The sequence below is a fragment of the Podarcis cretensis genome (genome assembly GCF_951804945.1).
Source record: "Podarcis cretensis genome assembly, chromosome: 8".
Classification (NCBI taxonomy): Eukaryota; Metazoa; Chordata; class Lepidosauria; order Squamata; family Lacertidae; genus Podarcis; species Podarcis cretensis.
In genome coordinates this window covers 3,456,154-3,473,716 of record NC_137177.1, presented here as the reverse complement: position 1 = coordinate 3,473,716, position 17,563 = coordinate 3,456,154, and the positions used below count along the sequence as shown (strand labels likewise).

The following is a 17,563-nucleotide window of genomic DNA, read 5'->3' as shown; positions in this document are numbered from 1 at the left end:
GGGTGGCATAAAGACCCCTGGATGTTCCTGTGAGCCAACCCCGGTGCCAGGCCATGGTTACGTAACGGTGCTGAGCAGGGAGGTTGCAGGCAGAGAGGTGGCCAAACTGCAGCGCCAGGCGTCTGCACACCAAAGCAAGGATTAATGGCAAGAGGGCAGGTGAGGAGAAGGGTGTTCCTGCTGCCTCGGCCAACTCAGCCTGAAGGAGCACCCAGTCAATGCCAGCTGTGAGGGGTCATTTGCAAACATGACAAGAGGCCTGGCAGAACAGTATCAACCTGGGAGCCGGAACACCTGCAGTGTTTGCCCAGAGAAATTAATTTCACGTGACTTTGGCTGGTTCAAAAGGCTGCAAGGTGATGAGATATTATACAACGCTCAACAGACTTAGATCCAATCAAACATGGACAAACAAAACCTTTTTTTAAAAAAGAAAGAGCGTCAGGAATCACGCTGACAGACAGCTTCCCACGCAGGCCTGCAGGTCTTGCAAAGCTTCCATACAGGGCTCAGGTCCAGACTTTCCTGGAGTGGGGCAGTGGGGCTGCCCCCAAGAATGCCCTTTTATCTACAGTGAGGGGGGGGGGAGTATTTGATCCCCTATCAACCACCAGCGCCTGCTTCTTGGGATAAAAGCAATGACAAACCTAGACAGCATCTTAAAAAGTAGAGACATCACCTTGCCAACAAAGGTCCGTATAGTTAAAGCTCTGGTTTTCCCAGTAGTGATGTATGGAAGTGAGAGCTGGACCATCAAGAAGGCTGATGGCCAAAGAATGGATGCTTTTGAATTCTGGTGCTGGAGGAGACTCTTGAGAGTCCCATGGACTGCAAGAAGATCAAACCTCTCCATTCTGAAGGAAATCAGCCCTGGGTGCTCACTGGAAGGACAGATCCTGAAGCTGAGGCTCCAAGACTTTGGCCACCTCAGGAGAAGAGAAGACTCCCTGGAAAAGACCCTGATGTTGGGAAAGATGGAGGGCACAAGGAGAAGGGGACGACAGAGGACGAGATGGTGGGACAGTGTTCTCGAAGCTACCAGCATGAGTTTGACCAAACTGCGGGAGGCAGTGGAAGACAGAAGTGCCTGGCGTGCTCTGGTCCAGGGGGTCACGAAGAGTCAGACACAACTAAACGACTAAACAACAACAACAACCAGCCAGATGTCAGGCTACCTGGTTTCTTCACTGTATGTAATGAGCTGAGATTAGAAGCACCTGCTGTAAGGGTCTTACCTGTAATCCCAGCTCGTTACAGTACCCGTACAAAAGACAGCTGTCGACAGGGGCAATCAATCCAGTAGATTCCAAACTAGCCACCATGACTAAGACCAAAGAGCTGTCCAAGGATGTCAGGGACAAGACTGTAGACCTGCACGAGACTGGACTGGGCTACAAGACTATTGCCAAGCAGCTTGGTGAGAAGGTGACAACAGTTGGTGCAAGAATTCGCAAATGGAAGAAACACAAAATAACTGCCAACCTCCCTCGGTCTGGGGCTGCATGCAAGATCTCATCTTGTGGAGTTGCAATGATCAGGAGAACGGTGATGAAGCAGCCCAGAACTACACGGGGGGAACTTGTCAATGATCTCAAGGCAGCTGGGACCATATTCACCATGAAAACAGCTGGTAACACTCTACGCCATGAAGGACTGAGATCTTGCAGAGCCCGCAAGGTCTCCTTGCTCAAGACAGCACTTGTACAGGCCCATCTGCAGTTTGCAAATGCACATCTGAATGACTCGGAGGAGAACTGGGTGAAAGTGTTGTGGTCAGATGAGACCAAAATCGAGCTCTTTGGCATCAACTCAACTTGCCGTGTTTGGAGGAGGAGGAATGCTGCCTACGACCCCAAGAACATCATCCCCACCATCAAACATGGAGGGGAACATATTATGCTTTGGGGGTGTTTATCTGCGATGGGGACATGACACCTTCACCGCATCGAAGGAACGATGGACGGGACCATGTATCGTCAAATCTTGGGTGAGCTTCTCCTTCCCTCAGCCAGGGCATTGAAAATGGGTCGAGGATGGGTATTCCAGCATGACAATGACCCAAATCACATGGCCAAGGCAACAAAGGAGTGGCTCAAGAAGAAGCACATTAAGGTCCTGGAGTGGCCTAGCCAGTCTCCAGACCTTAATCCCATTGAAAATCTGTGGAGGGAGCTGAAGGTTCAAGTAGCTACACATCACCCTCGGAATCTTACTGACTTGGAGAGGATCTGCAAAGAGGAGTGGGACAAAACACCTCCTGAGATGTGTGCAAACCTGGTGGCCACAGAAACGTCTGACCTTTGTAATTGCCAACAAAGGTTTTGCCACCAAGTACTAAGTCATCTTTTGCAAAGGCATCAAATACTTCTTTCACTCATTATAATGCACATCAATCTCTGGCTTTTGTCTACTGGGTTTCTGGGGGTTTTCCTGTTATTCTGTCTCTTACAGCTACAATAAACCTACCATTACAATTATGAACTGGTCATTTCTTCGTCAGAGGGCAAACGGGCAAATTTAGCAGGGGATCATATACTCCCCCCCCCCCACTGTATTTCAGTTCATAAAATGAATGCATGGCTTGATTGAAAAAGAAGAAGTCTCAAAGCGGTTTACAAAGAGAATGGTGCCATAAAAGCTCAAGTAAAGACAACTCTTTAAAACATTCGGAAGATAAAACCAGCAATAAGCTAAAGACAGTTTAAAACACACATCTGCATTCTTGGTAACTAGGTAGGCCTGTCTAAACAAAAGTGTTTTCAGCAGGCTCCTAAAGGAGTATGGTGAAGGCATCTGCCCGGCGTCAAGAGGCAGGGAGTTCCAGAGGACAGGCACCGCCACACTAAAAAAATTGATTTCTTACACATGCGGAACCGGTATCATGGGTCACCTGTAGCAGCGCTAACTCTGTGCACATTTTCTGATCATCGAGGGAAGGGGCCCCCATACCTCATGCTCAAGATGTTAAGGGATGGAGAGGCCAGGGACAGCTGGCGTCATGCGCTTAGCCATGCACCATCCCCTGAAACATTTCGTGATGTCTTCCCTCCTAGATCCTCCAACGTCTTACATTTTTCTTCGCTGACGCTAAGCTGGGTGGCTTACAAGGGAACGCTCGGCTACTTCAAGGCTTTTTGAACTCTAAATCCCATCCTTCAAAATATTTGCAGTTCCTGCCAGTTGTGTGTCGTCTCCACTGTAAAATAAAAAATTGTGTCCCTCCTTTCCTACCACAAACCCAGAGGCATCTTCTCGCTCCTCCTGCCCAGCACTCCATCCTCATAAAACAGCGGGGGGATGAGGTGGCTGAATGTGGCCCCAAACCTCTCAATCTGGCCCCTGGGATTCAACCCCCTTCCCCAACCACACCATCGGATTTTCCCCAGCTGGAATGCAACCTTGGTTATTGCCTCTTCCTTCTTTGCACAGAGGTTATTGAGGGCTGTAGAAAGCAGCCTACAGTATGGAGGGAACATTTAAGTTCATTATTCTGCTCACTTTCACCTCTGGCCCTGCCCAGGATGGGCAAGTTGTCCCCCAGACTGAAAAAAGTTCCCTATTTGTATCATAAAGCTCTCCAGAGATTGGGAATGGTCTTTGTCTTTGCCTTTACCTTTATTATTATTGCTATTAAAAAGGTAAAGGGACCCCTGACTATTAGGTCCAGTCGTAGCCGACTCTGGGGTTGCGGCGCTCATCTCGCTTTATTGGCCGAGGGAGCCGGCGTACAGCTTTCAGGTCATGTGGCCAGTGTGACTAAGCCGCTTCTGGCGAACCAGAGCAGCGCACGGAAACGCCGTTTAGCTTCCTGCCGGAGTGGTACCTATTTATCTACTTGCATTTTGACATGCTTTCGAACTGCTAGGTTGGCAGGAGCAGGGACCGTCGCGGGGATTCGAACCGCCGACCTTCTGATCGGCAAGTCCTAGGCTCTGTGGTTTAACCCACAGCACCACCTGCGTCCCCATTATTGCTATTAGATTATGCCAATCTTGGCAAATCCGGAGGGTAACGTGCTTGAGTAAACCTATCAGCCCATGTTACTTTTCGTGTTGGCCATAACCATGCAAGGAGTTCCATGGAAACAGCCATTAATTGGCAGCAAATTCTCCACCTTCCTCCCTTCCCAGAAGCTGCTGCTGCTGGAAATTATTCATAGAAGGTCAGTTGAGGTTTATTGACCCTCCCTTCCCTATCCCTCTAGACTTTTATGCACCTATCCCCCCCCCCCCCCGGCTCCAATTGCTGGTGAACATAGTTAGCACTCCTGCCAATGAGAGCAAATCTTTTTTACCTAGGGCAACAGAGAAAAGAATGATTTTCTCCTTTTAATAAACCCGCACAATGTACACAGCTGAGCGGACCCAGAAAACTGCAGCAGCGTAAATTGCCTGACATTTGTCAGCAAAGCTTTTATGTTGGATTCCATCTCACTGGGTAGGAGCAGGAGATGAAGTGGGACTGATAATTTTCCTCCTCCTCCTCTTCTTCTTTGGCGATCCCTCGTAGCCGAGTAAGATTGTCTTCCATAAACACGGTTTTAGCAGTGAGTCCGTAAGTGACTGTGGAGGCCAATTCTGGATCCACACATCCTTCCACAGTGGGGACATTGGTTTCCGGGCAGGAGTTGATTTGCCAAGTGTGCCTTCCTCTTAGCATGTTTCTCCCTTGCATCCTGAGTTTGAGTGTCTTCAAAGCCCATGACAATTTAGTAAAGGCTGTTCTCCAACTGGAGCACTCGCAGGCCAGTGTTTCCCAGTTGTCAGTGTTTATACTGTTTAAGGGGTGCAGGATGGGCAAGGCGTCTGACCCTTAAGTGCTGTCAAAGGTTTGCTTTTCCATACCCAAGTGGAAGTCTTCAAGTTATAGGTAAGCAGGCAGAGGGCCTTCTCAGTAGTGGCACCCGCCCTGTGGAACACCCTCCCACCAGATGTCAAAGAGAAGAACAACTACCAGACTTTTAGAAGACATCTGAAGGCAGCCGTGTTTAGGGAAGCTTTTAATATTTGATGCATTATGGCATGTTAATATTTTGTTGGAAGCCACCCAGAGTGGCTGGGGAAGCCCAGCCAGATGGGAGGGGTATAAATAATAAATTATATTATTATTATTATTATTATTATTATTATTATTATTATTATTATTATTATTATTACAAAAGGAACTACTCTATTCCCAGCTTAAGAATGGAAAGCGCAATGCTGGCGGACAACAAGAGGTTTAAAGATGCTCTCAAGGCAAATCTAGGAAAAAATGTACAGTGGTACCTTGGGTTACAGATGCTTCAGGTTATAGACGCTTGAGGGTACAGACTCTGCTAACCCAGAAATAGTACCTCGGGTTAAGAACTTTCCTTCAGGATGAGAACAGAAATCGGGCAGTAGCGGTGTGGCGGCAGCAGGAGGCACCATTACCTAAAGTGATATCTCAGGTTAAGAACAGTTTCAGGTTAAGAACGGACCTTCAGAATGAATTAAGTTCTTAACCTGAGGTACCACTGAGGTACCAACTGGGCAACGCTGGCCTGCGAGCGCTCCAGTTAGAAAATAAAGGTAAAGGTAAAGGTAAAGGTACCCCTGCCAGTACGGGCCAGTCTTGACAGACTCTGGGGTTGTGCGCCCATCTCACTTAAGAGGCCAGGGGCCAGCGCTGTCCGGAGACACTTCCGGGTCACGTGGCCAGCGTGACATCGCTGCTCTGGCGAGCCAGAGTCGCACACGGAAACGCCGTTTACCTTCCCGCTGGTAAGCGGTCCCTATTTATCTACTTGCACCCGGAGGTGCTTTCGAACTGCTAGGTTGGCAGGCGCTGGGACCGAGCAGCGGGAGCGCACCCCGCCGCAGGGATTCGAACCGCCGACCTTTCGATCGGCAAGCCCTAGGCGCTGAGGCTTTAACCCACAGCGCCACCTGCGTCCCTAGTTAGAAAATAGCCTTTACCAAAGGTGTCATGGACTTTGGTAGTCAGGAAAAGAGAAATGAACTAAGAGGACGGCATGTTTGGCACATCCTCATTGTGATCAGCTCCTGCCCAGAAACCTATCTTGATGGGACTACATGGAATTGGCGGAAATGACTGGCAGAATCTGAGACCAGGGAGAAGAGATGGTGGAAGAAGATTGGAAGAAATTTAAAGATTCTCTACAGAAATATTGTAAAATTAAGGAATGTTAGAAAGATGTTGGAATGAAGTTACATGGCTTTAGCAGAAATGCTATAAAGAATTAAGTACAATAGATTGTAAATGGATTAAAGGAAAAAAGAATGTTAGAATTTGTTAAGTTAAATGATAGGACAGAAAATTGAGGAAGATGGAAAGGATTTGCTTAATCGAAGTGGAATACAAAAAAAGGCAGGTGTGAGGAGGTCGCTGAAACAAGTAAATGAAAGTTAACAACATTGAAAGTATTGGATGTGTTTTTTTAATTGTTTTTGTTTTACTTTTGTTATGTATATGTAGTATTTTTGTCTTTGTATTGTATTGTATTGTTATGTTTAATTCTTTTTCTTTTCTTTCTGTAACTTTTAAAACTTTAATAAATATTTTTTTTTTAAAAAAAAAGACTGTGTTCTATCTTACTCGGCCACGAGTGATCGCCGAGGAGTTAAAACAGCAGCTCCACCTCTTTCTTGGTATGACCCCCGGTATCACCCAGAAATGTCCCTCTCAGAATAGCTCCCCTTCAGCAGACGCCCTTTCCTACGCTGAATTAGTAGCTTCCTCTGGGCAGCTACTGCCCCTTTAATAATGTTTCCTGTCCGGCACGGTGGTGGCAAATATCCTTTAATTTCCTGCCACTTAGTCAGCTCCTGTTCCCCACCAGAGCTTTAATGACTTTTTTCCTCTATTAAAATAAATCTGCAAAATACCAGTTTCTCTTCTAGACTTTGGACGGCTGTTTTATAGAACATCGGGATCAGCTCTCTGTGCTGAAAGGGAGAATAATGATGAAACTTTTAATTCTGCATGTGACACTCTAAAACCTGGCAGCGAAGCCCAGATCTTGAACATCACATTTAACACCAAAATTCAAGCGCTTAGCATTTGCCAGGGGGGATCTCTCTGATTATTTTGAAACTGGCAGGGCCTCAGCAGTCCCGAAATCTCGTAAACCGTCGGCTCCAAGAATTGTACATTAACCGAATACTGTATGATAAAATCCTAAATATTATGATGTGTTGTCTGGCAAACATATCATCATGTAGCAAATACTCAGGTGTCAACTGCTAAAATCATCTGGGGCCAATCATTTGGGGGGAACAAATTGATTCCTAGAGAGAACTTTTGGAAGAACCTTTGCAACTAGAAATACGGCAGATTTTTCAGGGGGAAGGCGGTGGAACCCCTGTTGTGGGAGACCTTTTAAGGAAAAATCCTGGTCGGCTTGATTTGGGGCAGGAGTGGGCAACGGACCATGGGTCTCCAAATATTGTTGGACCTCCAGGTACCCCTGCCCCAGGCAGTCTATGAAGTTGGGAAGAGGATGGGAGCTGGGAGTCCAGCAACACTGAGAAACCACAGGTGCCTTTGCCCAGATTTGGGCACAGAGGAGAGGGCTATCAATAGCCACTGGTCCCAGTGGCTGTGCTCTGCATCAGAGACAGCCGTGCTTCTGAATGCAAGATGCTGGAAGCCACAAGAGGGGAGAGTGTAGCATCTTGTTTAACAAACTACAGTGGTACCTCGGGTTACATACGCTTCAGGTTACAGACTCTGCTAACCCAGAAATAGTGCTTCAGGTTAAGAACTTTGCTTCAGGATGAGAACAGAAATCGTGCTCCGGCGGTGCGCCAGCAGCAGGAGGCCCCATTAGCTAAAGTGGTGCTTCAGGTTAAGAACAGTTTCAGGTTAAGAACGGACCTCCAGAACGAATTATGTTCTTAACCCGAGGTACTACTGTACTGTATTTTAATATTTTGCTGGAAGCTGCCCAGAGTGGCTGGGGAAACCCAGCCAGATGGGCGGGGTACAAATAATACAGTCATACCTCATGTTACGTCCGCTTCATGTTATGTTCTTTCAGGTTGCGTCCCGCGGCGACCCAAAAGTACCTGAAAGGGTTACTGCCGGGTTTCGCTGCTCACGCAGAAGCGCAAAATGACATAATGCGCAGAAGCAGCAAATTGCAACCCGCGCAATGCGCAGATGCGCCGCTGCAGGTTGCGCTCTTTTCATGTTGCAAATAGGTCTCTGGAACAGATCCCATTTGCAACAAGAGGTACCACTGTATTATTATTAATAATAATAATAATAATAATAATAATAATAATAATAATATCTTCTCTCGGATCCTGCTCGCTAGTATCCCATAATGAGCATCTGGTCAGCCACTGTGAGAACAGGATGCCGGACTAGATGGGCCATTGGGCCTGATCCAGCGGGTGCTCCTCTGCTATTGAAAAGAGACCGGTAGTCACATTCCAACCCCAGGTGTGATTTCTTCAGCTGGAATTCCAGCTAGTTTCTGGTCTCATCTTTACAATCACGCAAAAAAAAAAAAAAAAAAGTGTGCCGTGTCGCCTGATCGCCGAATTACATAATCCTAGATGAGCTCGCCCCCCACCCCCATTTTCCCTTCCCTGCCTGCTTTCTTAAATCCTCTGTATTTCTTTTTGAGAGAGCAGCAGAGATGAGAGAAAGTAATCCAGTAGCAGCAGCTGCAGATCATGATGATGAGAAGGAGCTGGCGAGGGTTCACTGCACCCTGGGACTCATCAGCCAGCAACGCAGAGGAGGGTGGAGGTTTGGCTTTTCTATAAAAGGGCTTTCCAAAATCCCCTGGCCCCAACCCCAGACAATGCTCAAGGGGCTTAGCTCTGGGACTGCTTCTGTTCCTCCGAGCAAAGAGGCCGCACGTTAAAAAGCCCCAAGCAGAGGGTGATGGAATCATTGAAGGGACACCTCGAGGTCATCCAGCCCAACCCGCCCCTGCAAGGCAGGAACATGCAGCTGTCCCGTACGGCGATCCAACCTGTGCCATGCTGTCACCATCTGAGCTACCCCAGGCTCCTTTTGCTCCAGGCAGCATGACATTCATTGGGCAAACAAATTCGCCAAGAGCGCATTCGACCGCATACCTGACCTCGAAAAACTCTGCTTGTTTAGGCTCACCCTGTGAGGTCTGTTTAAGGTTCAGGAGTTGCCCCTGACAATGACATTTACACACAGGAAGGCGTGTGTATGTGTGTGTGCGTTGTTAGGTCTTTTTTTTTTATTATGTCGTATTCTTACTAAACAGCTTTCTAAGCTCTGCCACATTTTCTTTGGAAAATACAGAAGACAGACAGACAGACATGCTTTGCCCCTCCCCTTCCACCTTCCTGCTCCTCGGCGGGGCCTGAAATTGCCAAAAACGCGTGCCCCCCCATCCCCAAAACCATCAATATGTCCAGTGCAAAATACCGCCAACCTGGGCTGAAAATGTGACTCCGTTGCGAGTTTTTAAAAAAGGAGATTATGTTGTCCCCGTGCCCTCCGATTTAGCTCCCCAGAACGCCTCTCCTTTTCCTCTGATTCAGACAGCGACAAGGGATTCCTCTGCTCCCAATATTGCTATTCACCCATCTCCAACCTGACGCCCTCCGTCAGTTTTAGAATATACAATTTCCCACCATCCGCAGCCAGTTAGGGAAGCCTGGCCAAGTCCGACGCTGTGGCGCGAAAGGGCAGCCGTCTTAATTCATGGCTGCATGTACAAAGTACATTTGCATGAAAATGGATGGGCGGGAAACCCAGGGCAGGTGAGAGAAAGCCCTTCTCCGAAGCACCGATTCGGGGAATGTGATGGAGGCGTACAGGTGGCTTCAAAGGAAGATGAGCAAATTCATGTAGGGGGAGAAGGATGTCCGGAAAAGTGAAAAAAGGACTCTTGGCTCCCTCACCGAATGCCTCTTTGCAAAGCTCTGGGTGCGATAGGGAATGGGGGAGCCGGAATCAAAAACCTCGCCGGTCAAAGCAGGTCTCAAACTGCTTGACATCCATAGTACAAGCGTCTGGGGAGGAGAGGGAAATCTGCGGGCGGCAGCTTCTTCCTCCGTGATTTCTTAAAGGAGGGGAGCAGGGGCTGCCTCACAATTTGGGAATAAGCCCCCCCCCCCCCCGCGGCAACACCGTCACATTCTCAGCCTGTGCAACCTTCAGCCTTTAAATATAGATATATAGAGATAGATCTGGATATATATTATCATTATTCATATAGAGATGTCTGTAAAATATAGCTCCGCCGTATCCTCTCATTAAATCTTCCTCTTTCCACAATCCCCCCCCCAACACATTGCTGTCACTCCCAACCTCAAAAAGTGTTTAATAGGATCCAACCCCACCCCCAACCCTACTCGTTGCCCCGTTCCCTCCCCCGGGAGGGGGAAAGCCCTGCTTGCCCCCCGCCCTGCCCTGCCCTCCCCCTAGACGAGGCGCCACTGGAGGATGCTGGTGTCAGTCCCACCGGTGGAGAGCAGCAGGCTGTCGTCATGGAGGAAGGCAATGTTGGTGACGTGGCTGCTGTGGCCGTTGTACGTGTGGCTGGGGGCCTGGAGCAAGAGAGAGGAAAGGGGTCTCAGAAGAGGGCAGGAGAAACCCCACAAACAAAGGCCGGCCGCCCCGCTTGTCAAAGGCCTTCCCAAAATCAAGATGCCCACAGCGTTCCCCTGATCTACCAAGCTTCTAACTCCGAGGATGGCAAGTGGGGCTGGGGGGGAGATTCCAAGACAATCAAATACTGCAATTAATCCAGAATGCGGCAGCTAGACTGGTGACTGGGAGTGGCCACCGGGACCACATAACACCGGTCCTGAGAGATCTGCATTGGCTCCCAGTATGTTTCTGAGCATAATTCAAAGTGTTGGTGCTGACCTTGAAAGCCCTAAACGGCCTCAAAGGCCCAGGATACCTGAAGGAGCGTCTCCACCCCCATCGTTCAACCCAGACACTGAGGTCCAGAGCCGAGGGCCTTCTGGCTGTTCCCTCATTGCGAGAAGTGAGGTTACAGGGAACCAGGCAGAGGGCCTTCTCGGTGGTGGCGCCCTCCCTCCCTTCAGATGTGAAGGAAATAAGCAACTATCTTCTTTTTAAAAGACATCTGAAGGCAGCCCTGTTTAGGGAAGTTTTTAATATTTAATGCTGTATTGTTTTTAACACTTGATTAGAAGCCGCCCAGAGTGGCTGGGGAAACTCAGCCAGATGGGCGGGGTATAAATAATAAATTATTACTATTATTATTATTATAAATAAGCATTTAAACATTTCAGTGTAATACAGTATAGTTTCTTTTTCCTCTGCAGAATATGGATAGCTGTCTTTTCAAAACGAGAGCAAGAGCATCGAGTGAGACTGAGGACAATCTCATCCTATAAATGAGATCACCCAGCAAAAGCAAGCTCATACTTCTCCTGGAGTTTGCATACATACTTAAGGTACATATAGGCTTGTTTATAATTGTATTTGGGGAATGATTCACATTCTTATGTAGCTGCACGCTTCTCTATTTGCTGTGTGTCCCGTGATAACATTATAAAGCAGTCGTGTTCTATGTTATAAATCAACAAGTTGTTTCTTTTTGTCCTCCAACGTATTTCTTATATTAAAAAAATTAGGGTGCTGCGAGCAAATTTTTATACTGAAGGTGTGGCCCAGATAAATCTTTTTGAGAACCACTGGGCTAGGAAGGGGGGCAACCCATTTTTGCTTGGGTTGAAAGCAAAAATGGAAAGGATTTGCTGAAATTACTAATTGAACTAGAATACAAAAAAGGGAGGTGTGAGGAGGTCAGGGAAACAAGTAAATGAAAGTTATGGTATGGAAAGGATGACGTGTTTTTTTAAAAAAATTGTTTCTATTTTTTTAAAAAAAATTGTGTGTATTCTGTATTTTTGTTTATTTTCTCTTTTACATTTTTGTAACCTCCTTGAAACTTCAATAAATATTTTTTTAAAAAAAGGAAGGGGGGCAACCCAGACACTCAGGCACTGCGGAAACCGGGGGGGACGGGGTTGAGTGGCAGATGCCGTGAGCGACTGGGAAAGAGACAAGCCAGGAGAGGTTGGTGGGGAAGTCTCAGAACGCCCTTTCAGGCTACTTAGGAGGAGAGCAGAAGGAAAGGATCGGGGAAAGACGAGAGGGTAAGAGACCCTGGGGAATCTCACCCGCGGCTGGCAGCACGGGTACGAGAACAAGTGCACTTTGCCGAAGTCGTCGGCAGACGCCAGGAGCTTCCCGTCGTGAGAGCGGCAGACGGCGTTGATGTCGGTGCCGTCCGCACCCTCAGGCCAGATCCCTAACAGGGCAGAGAAAAAGTCAGCGGCAGAAATAACAGTAATAATAATACAGTCGTGCCTTGGGAGGTCCCCTTCATCGATCACTGCCTTGCCGTGGCGAAGGGGCTTGAATAACTCAGAGAAGCTATGAGCTCTGCCGTGCAGGGCCACCCAAGATGGACAAGTCATAGTGGAAAGTTTTGACCAAACGTGATCCACCTGGAGCAGGAACCGGCAAGCCACTCCAGTATCCCTGCCAAGGAAACTCCATGGACAAGCTCCCTGGAAAAGAGCCTGATGTTGGGAAAGATGGAGGGCACAAGGAGAAGCGATGACAGAGGACGAGATGGTTGGACAGTGTTCTCGAAGCTACCAGCATGAGTTTGACCAAAGTGCGGGAGGCAGTGGAAGACAGGAGGGGGTCATGAAGAGGTGGACATGACTAAACAACAACAACAACAACAACAACAACAACAACAACAACCTTAGAAGTAGAAGCGAATCCATTCCGGAAGTCCGTTTTGACTTCCAAAATGTTTAGAAACCAAATTGTGGCTTCTGATCAGCTGCCGGAAGCTCCGGCAGCCGATCAGAAGCTATAGAAGCCCCGTCGGACGTTCCAAAGAACGTTCACAAACTGGAACACTCACTTCCGGGTTTGCAGTGTTCAGGAGCCAAAACATCTGAGTCGCAAGGTGTTCGACAACCAAGGTATGACTGTAATAATTTTCTTATTTTTACCCGGCCCATCTGACTGGGTTGCCCCGGCCACTCTGGGCGGCTTCCAACATATATAGAAACATAGCGAAACATAAAACATTAAAAAGCTTCCCTATACAGGGGAAAGAAGCTGTAACACCCCATCAACCCATCCTATTTTCCAGTTTTGTGCATCGTACCCTGCAATGCCCAAATGAAAACCCTCTGTTGCTTGCTGCGCCAACCACCAGCATGGCCGAAAGAACTGGCAGGAGTGAGGAGGGGGCGGTCTGTAAGGGGCATTTGCCATATCCTATTCTGCCTGGTTTAGCGGTAACCAGGGGGTTGCTTGCCGATGTTTTCACAGTTTGAAAATAAAAGAAATCATTTATTAAGAAGAGGAAGTGGGGGGGGGCCCTGACCACCACCCCGGCCAGCCAGATAGCTGGGGCATAAATAATTATTGTTGTTATTATTTCTTCCATTTGTGCTTCTGGGCATCATCCTGTCTGAGGGGGTTAAAGGATGAAATGTGTGCCTCAGTTTTGGGAGCCCCGCAGAGCCTTTCTGAAGGCAGCCCTGTTTAGCGAAGCTTTTAATGTTTGATGCATTACTGTATTTTAATATTTTGTTGGAAGCCGCCCAGAGTGGCTGGGGAAGCCCAGCCAGATGGGCAGGGTATAAAAAATAAATTATTATTATATTTCTTGCTCACACCACCCGCCCAGCCAGGAGACACTCACCAAAGACCCCAAAGCCCAGGACGCAGGTGGCTGTGGCCCAGTCCATGTTGCGGACGGCCTCAGCGCTGGTGATCTGGCGGCAGGTGGAGGGGTCCCCTGTAGGGAGGGAGCAGGAGGAGGAGGAGGAAGGAGACACAGACAAGAAAATGTAAAGCACGTGATGCCATCAGAACCTGGGCTGTTCCTTCTGCAGAGATCGCAGATTGTGGAAACAGACTCTAAAGGAGAAGATCATCTGATAAGGGGGACTCCTCCTAGTCCGTCTCCCAGCGCAAAGGTGGCGATAAGAAAAAGAACCCAAACTCCATACTCACAACAAAATAAAAAAATTCCTTCCAGTAGCACCTTAAAGACCAACTAAGTTAGTTCTTGGTATGAGCTTTCGTGTGCATACACACTTCTTCAGATTCTTCAGGTATCTGAAGAAGTGTGCATGCACACAAAAGCTCATACCAAGAACTAACTTAGTTGGTCTTTAAGGTGCTACTGGAAGGAATTTTTTTATTTTGTTTTGACTATGGCAGACCAACACGGCTACCTATCTGTAACTGGATCCATACTCACAGTACAGGATTTCGTAATCGCCAGAATTGGTGACCAAGCAGCTGCTGTCAAAGGCCCAGTCCAGATGGGTGATGAAACTGGAGTGGCCCTAGAGCAAAGGGGAGATTTTAGATTGATTGACAGACACACACACCTGCAAGGGGAACACTTCCTGTTACACACATAACCCCGAGGCTCCTCACGGGGTCCCTGCCATGGGAGCATATTCACCCAGTGCTTTACCAGTTGCACTGGCTCCCGGTGGAATACAGGGTCAGGTTCAAGGTGCTGGTCTTGACCTTTAAAGCCCTTTGTGACTTAGGGCCATCATATTTACGGGACCGCCTCTCCTGGTATGCCCTGCAGAGGACCTTAAGGTCCATGAACAACCATAGTTTAGAGGTCCCAGGCCCTAAGGAAGTCAGATTATCCTCCACCAGGGCCAGGGCCTTCTCAGTGATGGCTCCAGCCTGGTGGAATGCTCTGTCCTGTGAGACTAAGGCCCTGCAGGATTTAACCTCCTTCCACAGGGCCTGTAAGACAGAGCTATTCTGCCTGGCTTTCAACTTGAACTTAGCCTGATCTTTTATTCCCCTTCCTTCCCTCCCCCTTTCCTCTTTTCTAATAATAATAATAATAATAATAATAATAATAATAATAATAATAATAATATAATTTATTATTTATACCCTGCCCATCTGGCTGGGCTTCCCCAGCCACTCTGGGCAGCTTCCAAAAAATATATTAAAATACTGTACTACATCAAACATTAAAAGCTTCCCTAAACAGGGCTGCCTTCAGGTGTCTTCTAAAAGTCTGGTAGTTGTTTTTCTCTTTGACATCTGGTGGGAGGGCGTTCCACAGGGAAGGTGCCACTACTGAGAAGGCCCTCTGCCTGGTTCCCTGTAACTTGGCTTCTCGCAGTGAGGGAATCGCCAGAAGGCCCTCGGCGCTGGACCTCAGTGTCCAGCATCTTTTATGAAGATCACCCGCTCTGGGATCCCACAGCTAATTCTCCCCTGGTCTCCTCTCTGGCCCAAGTAGGACCAATTCAGCCAGCTAGCCCTGGTGATCATCTAATTGATTTTTGAATTTTATTGTTATTCATGTTTTTATACTGTAATTTCTGCTGCTTTTATAATTAACTGTTTTAAAGTGTGTTAAATTTGTTGTTAAATTTGAGCCCGGTTTTTGAACCGGGAAGGGCAGGGTATAAATAAAAATATTATTATTATTATTAATTGTTATTATTAGTGTTGTTTGATGCCCTACAACCCCTTAGAAACCACAGAATCGTCCACTTGGAAGGGATCCCCAAGGATCATTCAGTCCAACTGCCCTGCAATGCAAGATTAAGCAGTTGTCCCATCAAGGGATTCGAACCTGCGACATTGGCACTATCAGCCCCACGCTCTAACCAACTGAGCCCAGAGCGTTCTATTTTCATTCAAGGCAAAGGACCCTGGCACTCACAGCCACCATGTGCCCTGCTAATCTCTTCCCTGTGCCCAGGTGAGGTGGACACTCTGCACATGGCCAGAGGCTCATGTTGTACAGCATCTTCTGGGTCCAAGTCGAAAAAAGCCCAGGAAATCAGGCTGTTGTGGACAGCCGTACCTGCCCAGAGGAGTGAAACACATTTTTTAAAAGGATAAATTTATTATTATTATTTTTTAAAAGACATACCCGTCATTCATTTATGCATGGCTGACTGCACCCCTATATCTGACAAAGCAGCTCCCTCTGTTGCCCACTTGCAATATTACAGTGTTTCGCTACCTTAATAGGGCAGCCTTCGTCAAATTGGTGCCCTCGATATGTTTTGAGCTACAATTCCCATCAGCCCCCAAGCCAGCACCATCGCTGGGGCTGATGAGAGTTGCGGTCCAAAACATAATGGAGGGCACCAGGTTGGCGAAGACCGCCTTACAAGGATGCAACCAGAGGTGCCTGAAACAGAAGATGCCCTGCACGGCCGTAAATACTTCATAGCTGAACATCAAACCCAACTGCTCAATTGAGGACCAAAGAAATACCGTTCAGCCATGTTGCCAAAGGGACGTTTCTGCTTCTGAAACTAGATTTGGGTGTTTATTTTGCAATACGTAAGTTTTTGCCAGCTGCTTTGGAGAGTCTGGGCTATAGAAAAGTGGGGTGTAAATATTCCACCCCCTGGAGACTTTACCCTGTTTTAAGCAGCTGAGGTGTATACTCATACCTTGGGTTACAGACACTTCATGTTGTGTGTTTTCAGGATACAGACGCGCTGAAACATGGAAGTCCTGGAACGGGTTACTTCTGGGTTTCGGTGCTCGCACATGCGCAGAAACACCGAATCACAACCCACATGTGTGCAGACAATGTGCTGTGGGTTGCGGACGTGCCTCCTGCATGGATCATGTTCGCAACCCGAGTGTCCACTGTGTATCTTTAAGGTAAAGGTAAAGGGACCCCTGACAATTAGGTCCAGTCACGAACGACTCTGGGGTTGCACGCTCATCTCGCTTTACTGGCCGAGGGAGCCGGCGTACAGCTTCCGGGTCATGTGGCCAGCAGGACTAAGCCACTTCTGGTGAACCAGAGCAGCGCACGGAAACACCGTTTACCTTCCCGCCGGAGCCGTACCTATTTATCTACTTGCACTTTGACGTGCTTTCGAACTGCTAGGTTGGCAGGAGCTGGGACTGAGCACCAGGAGCTCACCCCATCGTGGGGATTCGAACCGCCGACCTTTTGATCAGCAAGTCCTAGGCTCTGTGGTTTAACCCACAGCACCACCCGTGTCCCTTTTTGTGTATCTTTAGCACCCGCCTTATATTGTGATTGTAAGTTATTTTTAAACATGGAGTTTTGGATGTTGTAACCTTTGGGTGAACGGAAGTCGAGGGAGGAAGGAAGGAAGGAAGGAAGGAAGGAAGGAAGGAAGGAAGGAAGGAAGGAAGGAAGGAAATCTTTCTGGGCAGAATGCAATTCTGTCTTTGGTTGTGCCACCACTCACCGAACACTTGCCGACGCGCCCATACTTCCTGCCACCCTCAGAAACCAGGTAGATGTAGACAAAGTTGTCGTGGGAGCCCAGAGCCAGGTATTTGCCATCTGCAAAGCACAAAAGCAAGAGCCAGGGGATTGGAGGGGTGGGCACACTGGAAGGCAAAATGGGGGTCTCAACGCAGCTCAGAATTTTCAGTCTCCAGTGCACACTTAGAATCAGAGAGTGGTAGAGTTGGAAGAGACCCCGAGGGTCATCCAGTCCAACCCCCTGCAGTGCAGGAATCTCAGCTGAAACATCTTGTGACAGATGGCCATCCAACCTCTGCTTAAAAAGCT

General features: G+C 48.0%; 1 protein-coding gene and 1 long non-coding RNA gene across 7 annotated transcripts in view; one reads left to right on the top strand and one right to left on the bottom strand.

Annotated features, from left to right (window-relative positions):
- LOC307221413 overlaps positions 1-11,661 on the top strand; it is an 86,823-nt gene extending 75,162 nt beyond the window's left edge. For both annotated transcript variants that reach the window (XR_013841382.1, XR_013841383.1), the window contains one exon: positions 11,280-11,661. This is a non-coding gene — a long non-coding RNA (uncharacterized lncRNA). The remainder of the gene's footprint in view (positions 1-11,279) is intronic.
- EML2 (EMAP like 2) overlaps positions 9,182-17,563 on the bottom strand; it is a 54,449-nt gene continuing 46,067 nt past the window's right edge. For all 5 annotated transcript variants that reach the window (XM_079985376.1, XM_079985375.1, XM_079985378.1 and 2 more), the window contains 5 exons: positions 17,235-17,332; positions 14,258-14,345; positions 13,694-13,789; positions 12,141-12,271; positions 9,182-10,529 (listed from right to left, as the gene is read on the bottom strand). In XM_079985376.1, coding sequence (XP_079841502.1) covers positions 10,404-10,529; positions 12,141-12,271; positions 13,694-13,789; positions 14,258-14,345; positions 17,235-17,332 — 539 coding nt within the window. In that variant the 3' untranslated portion in view covers positions 9,182-10,403. The remainder of the gene's footprint in view (positions 10,530-12,140; positions 12,272-13,693; positions 13,790-14,257; positions 14,346-17,234; positions 17,333-17,563) is intronic.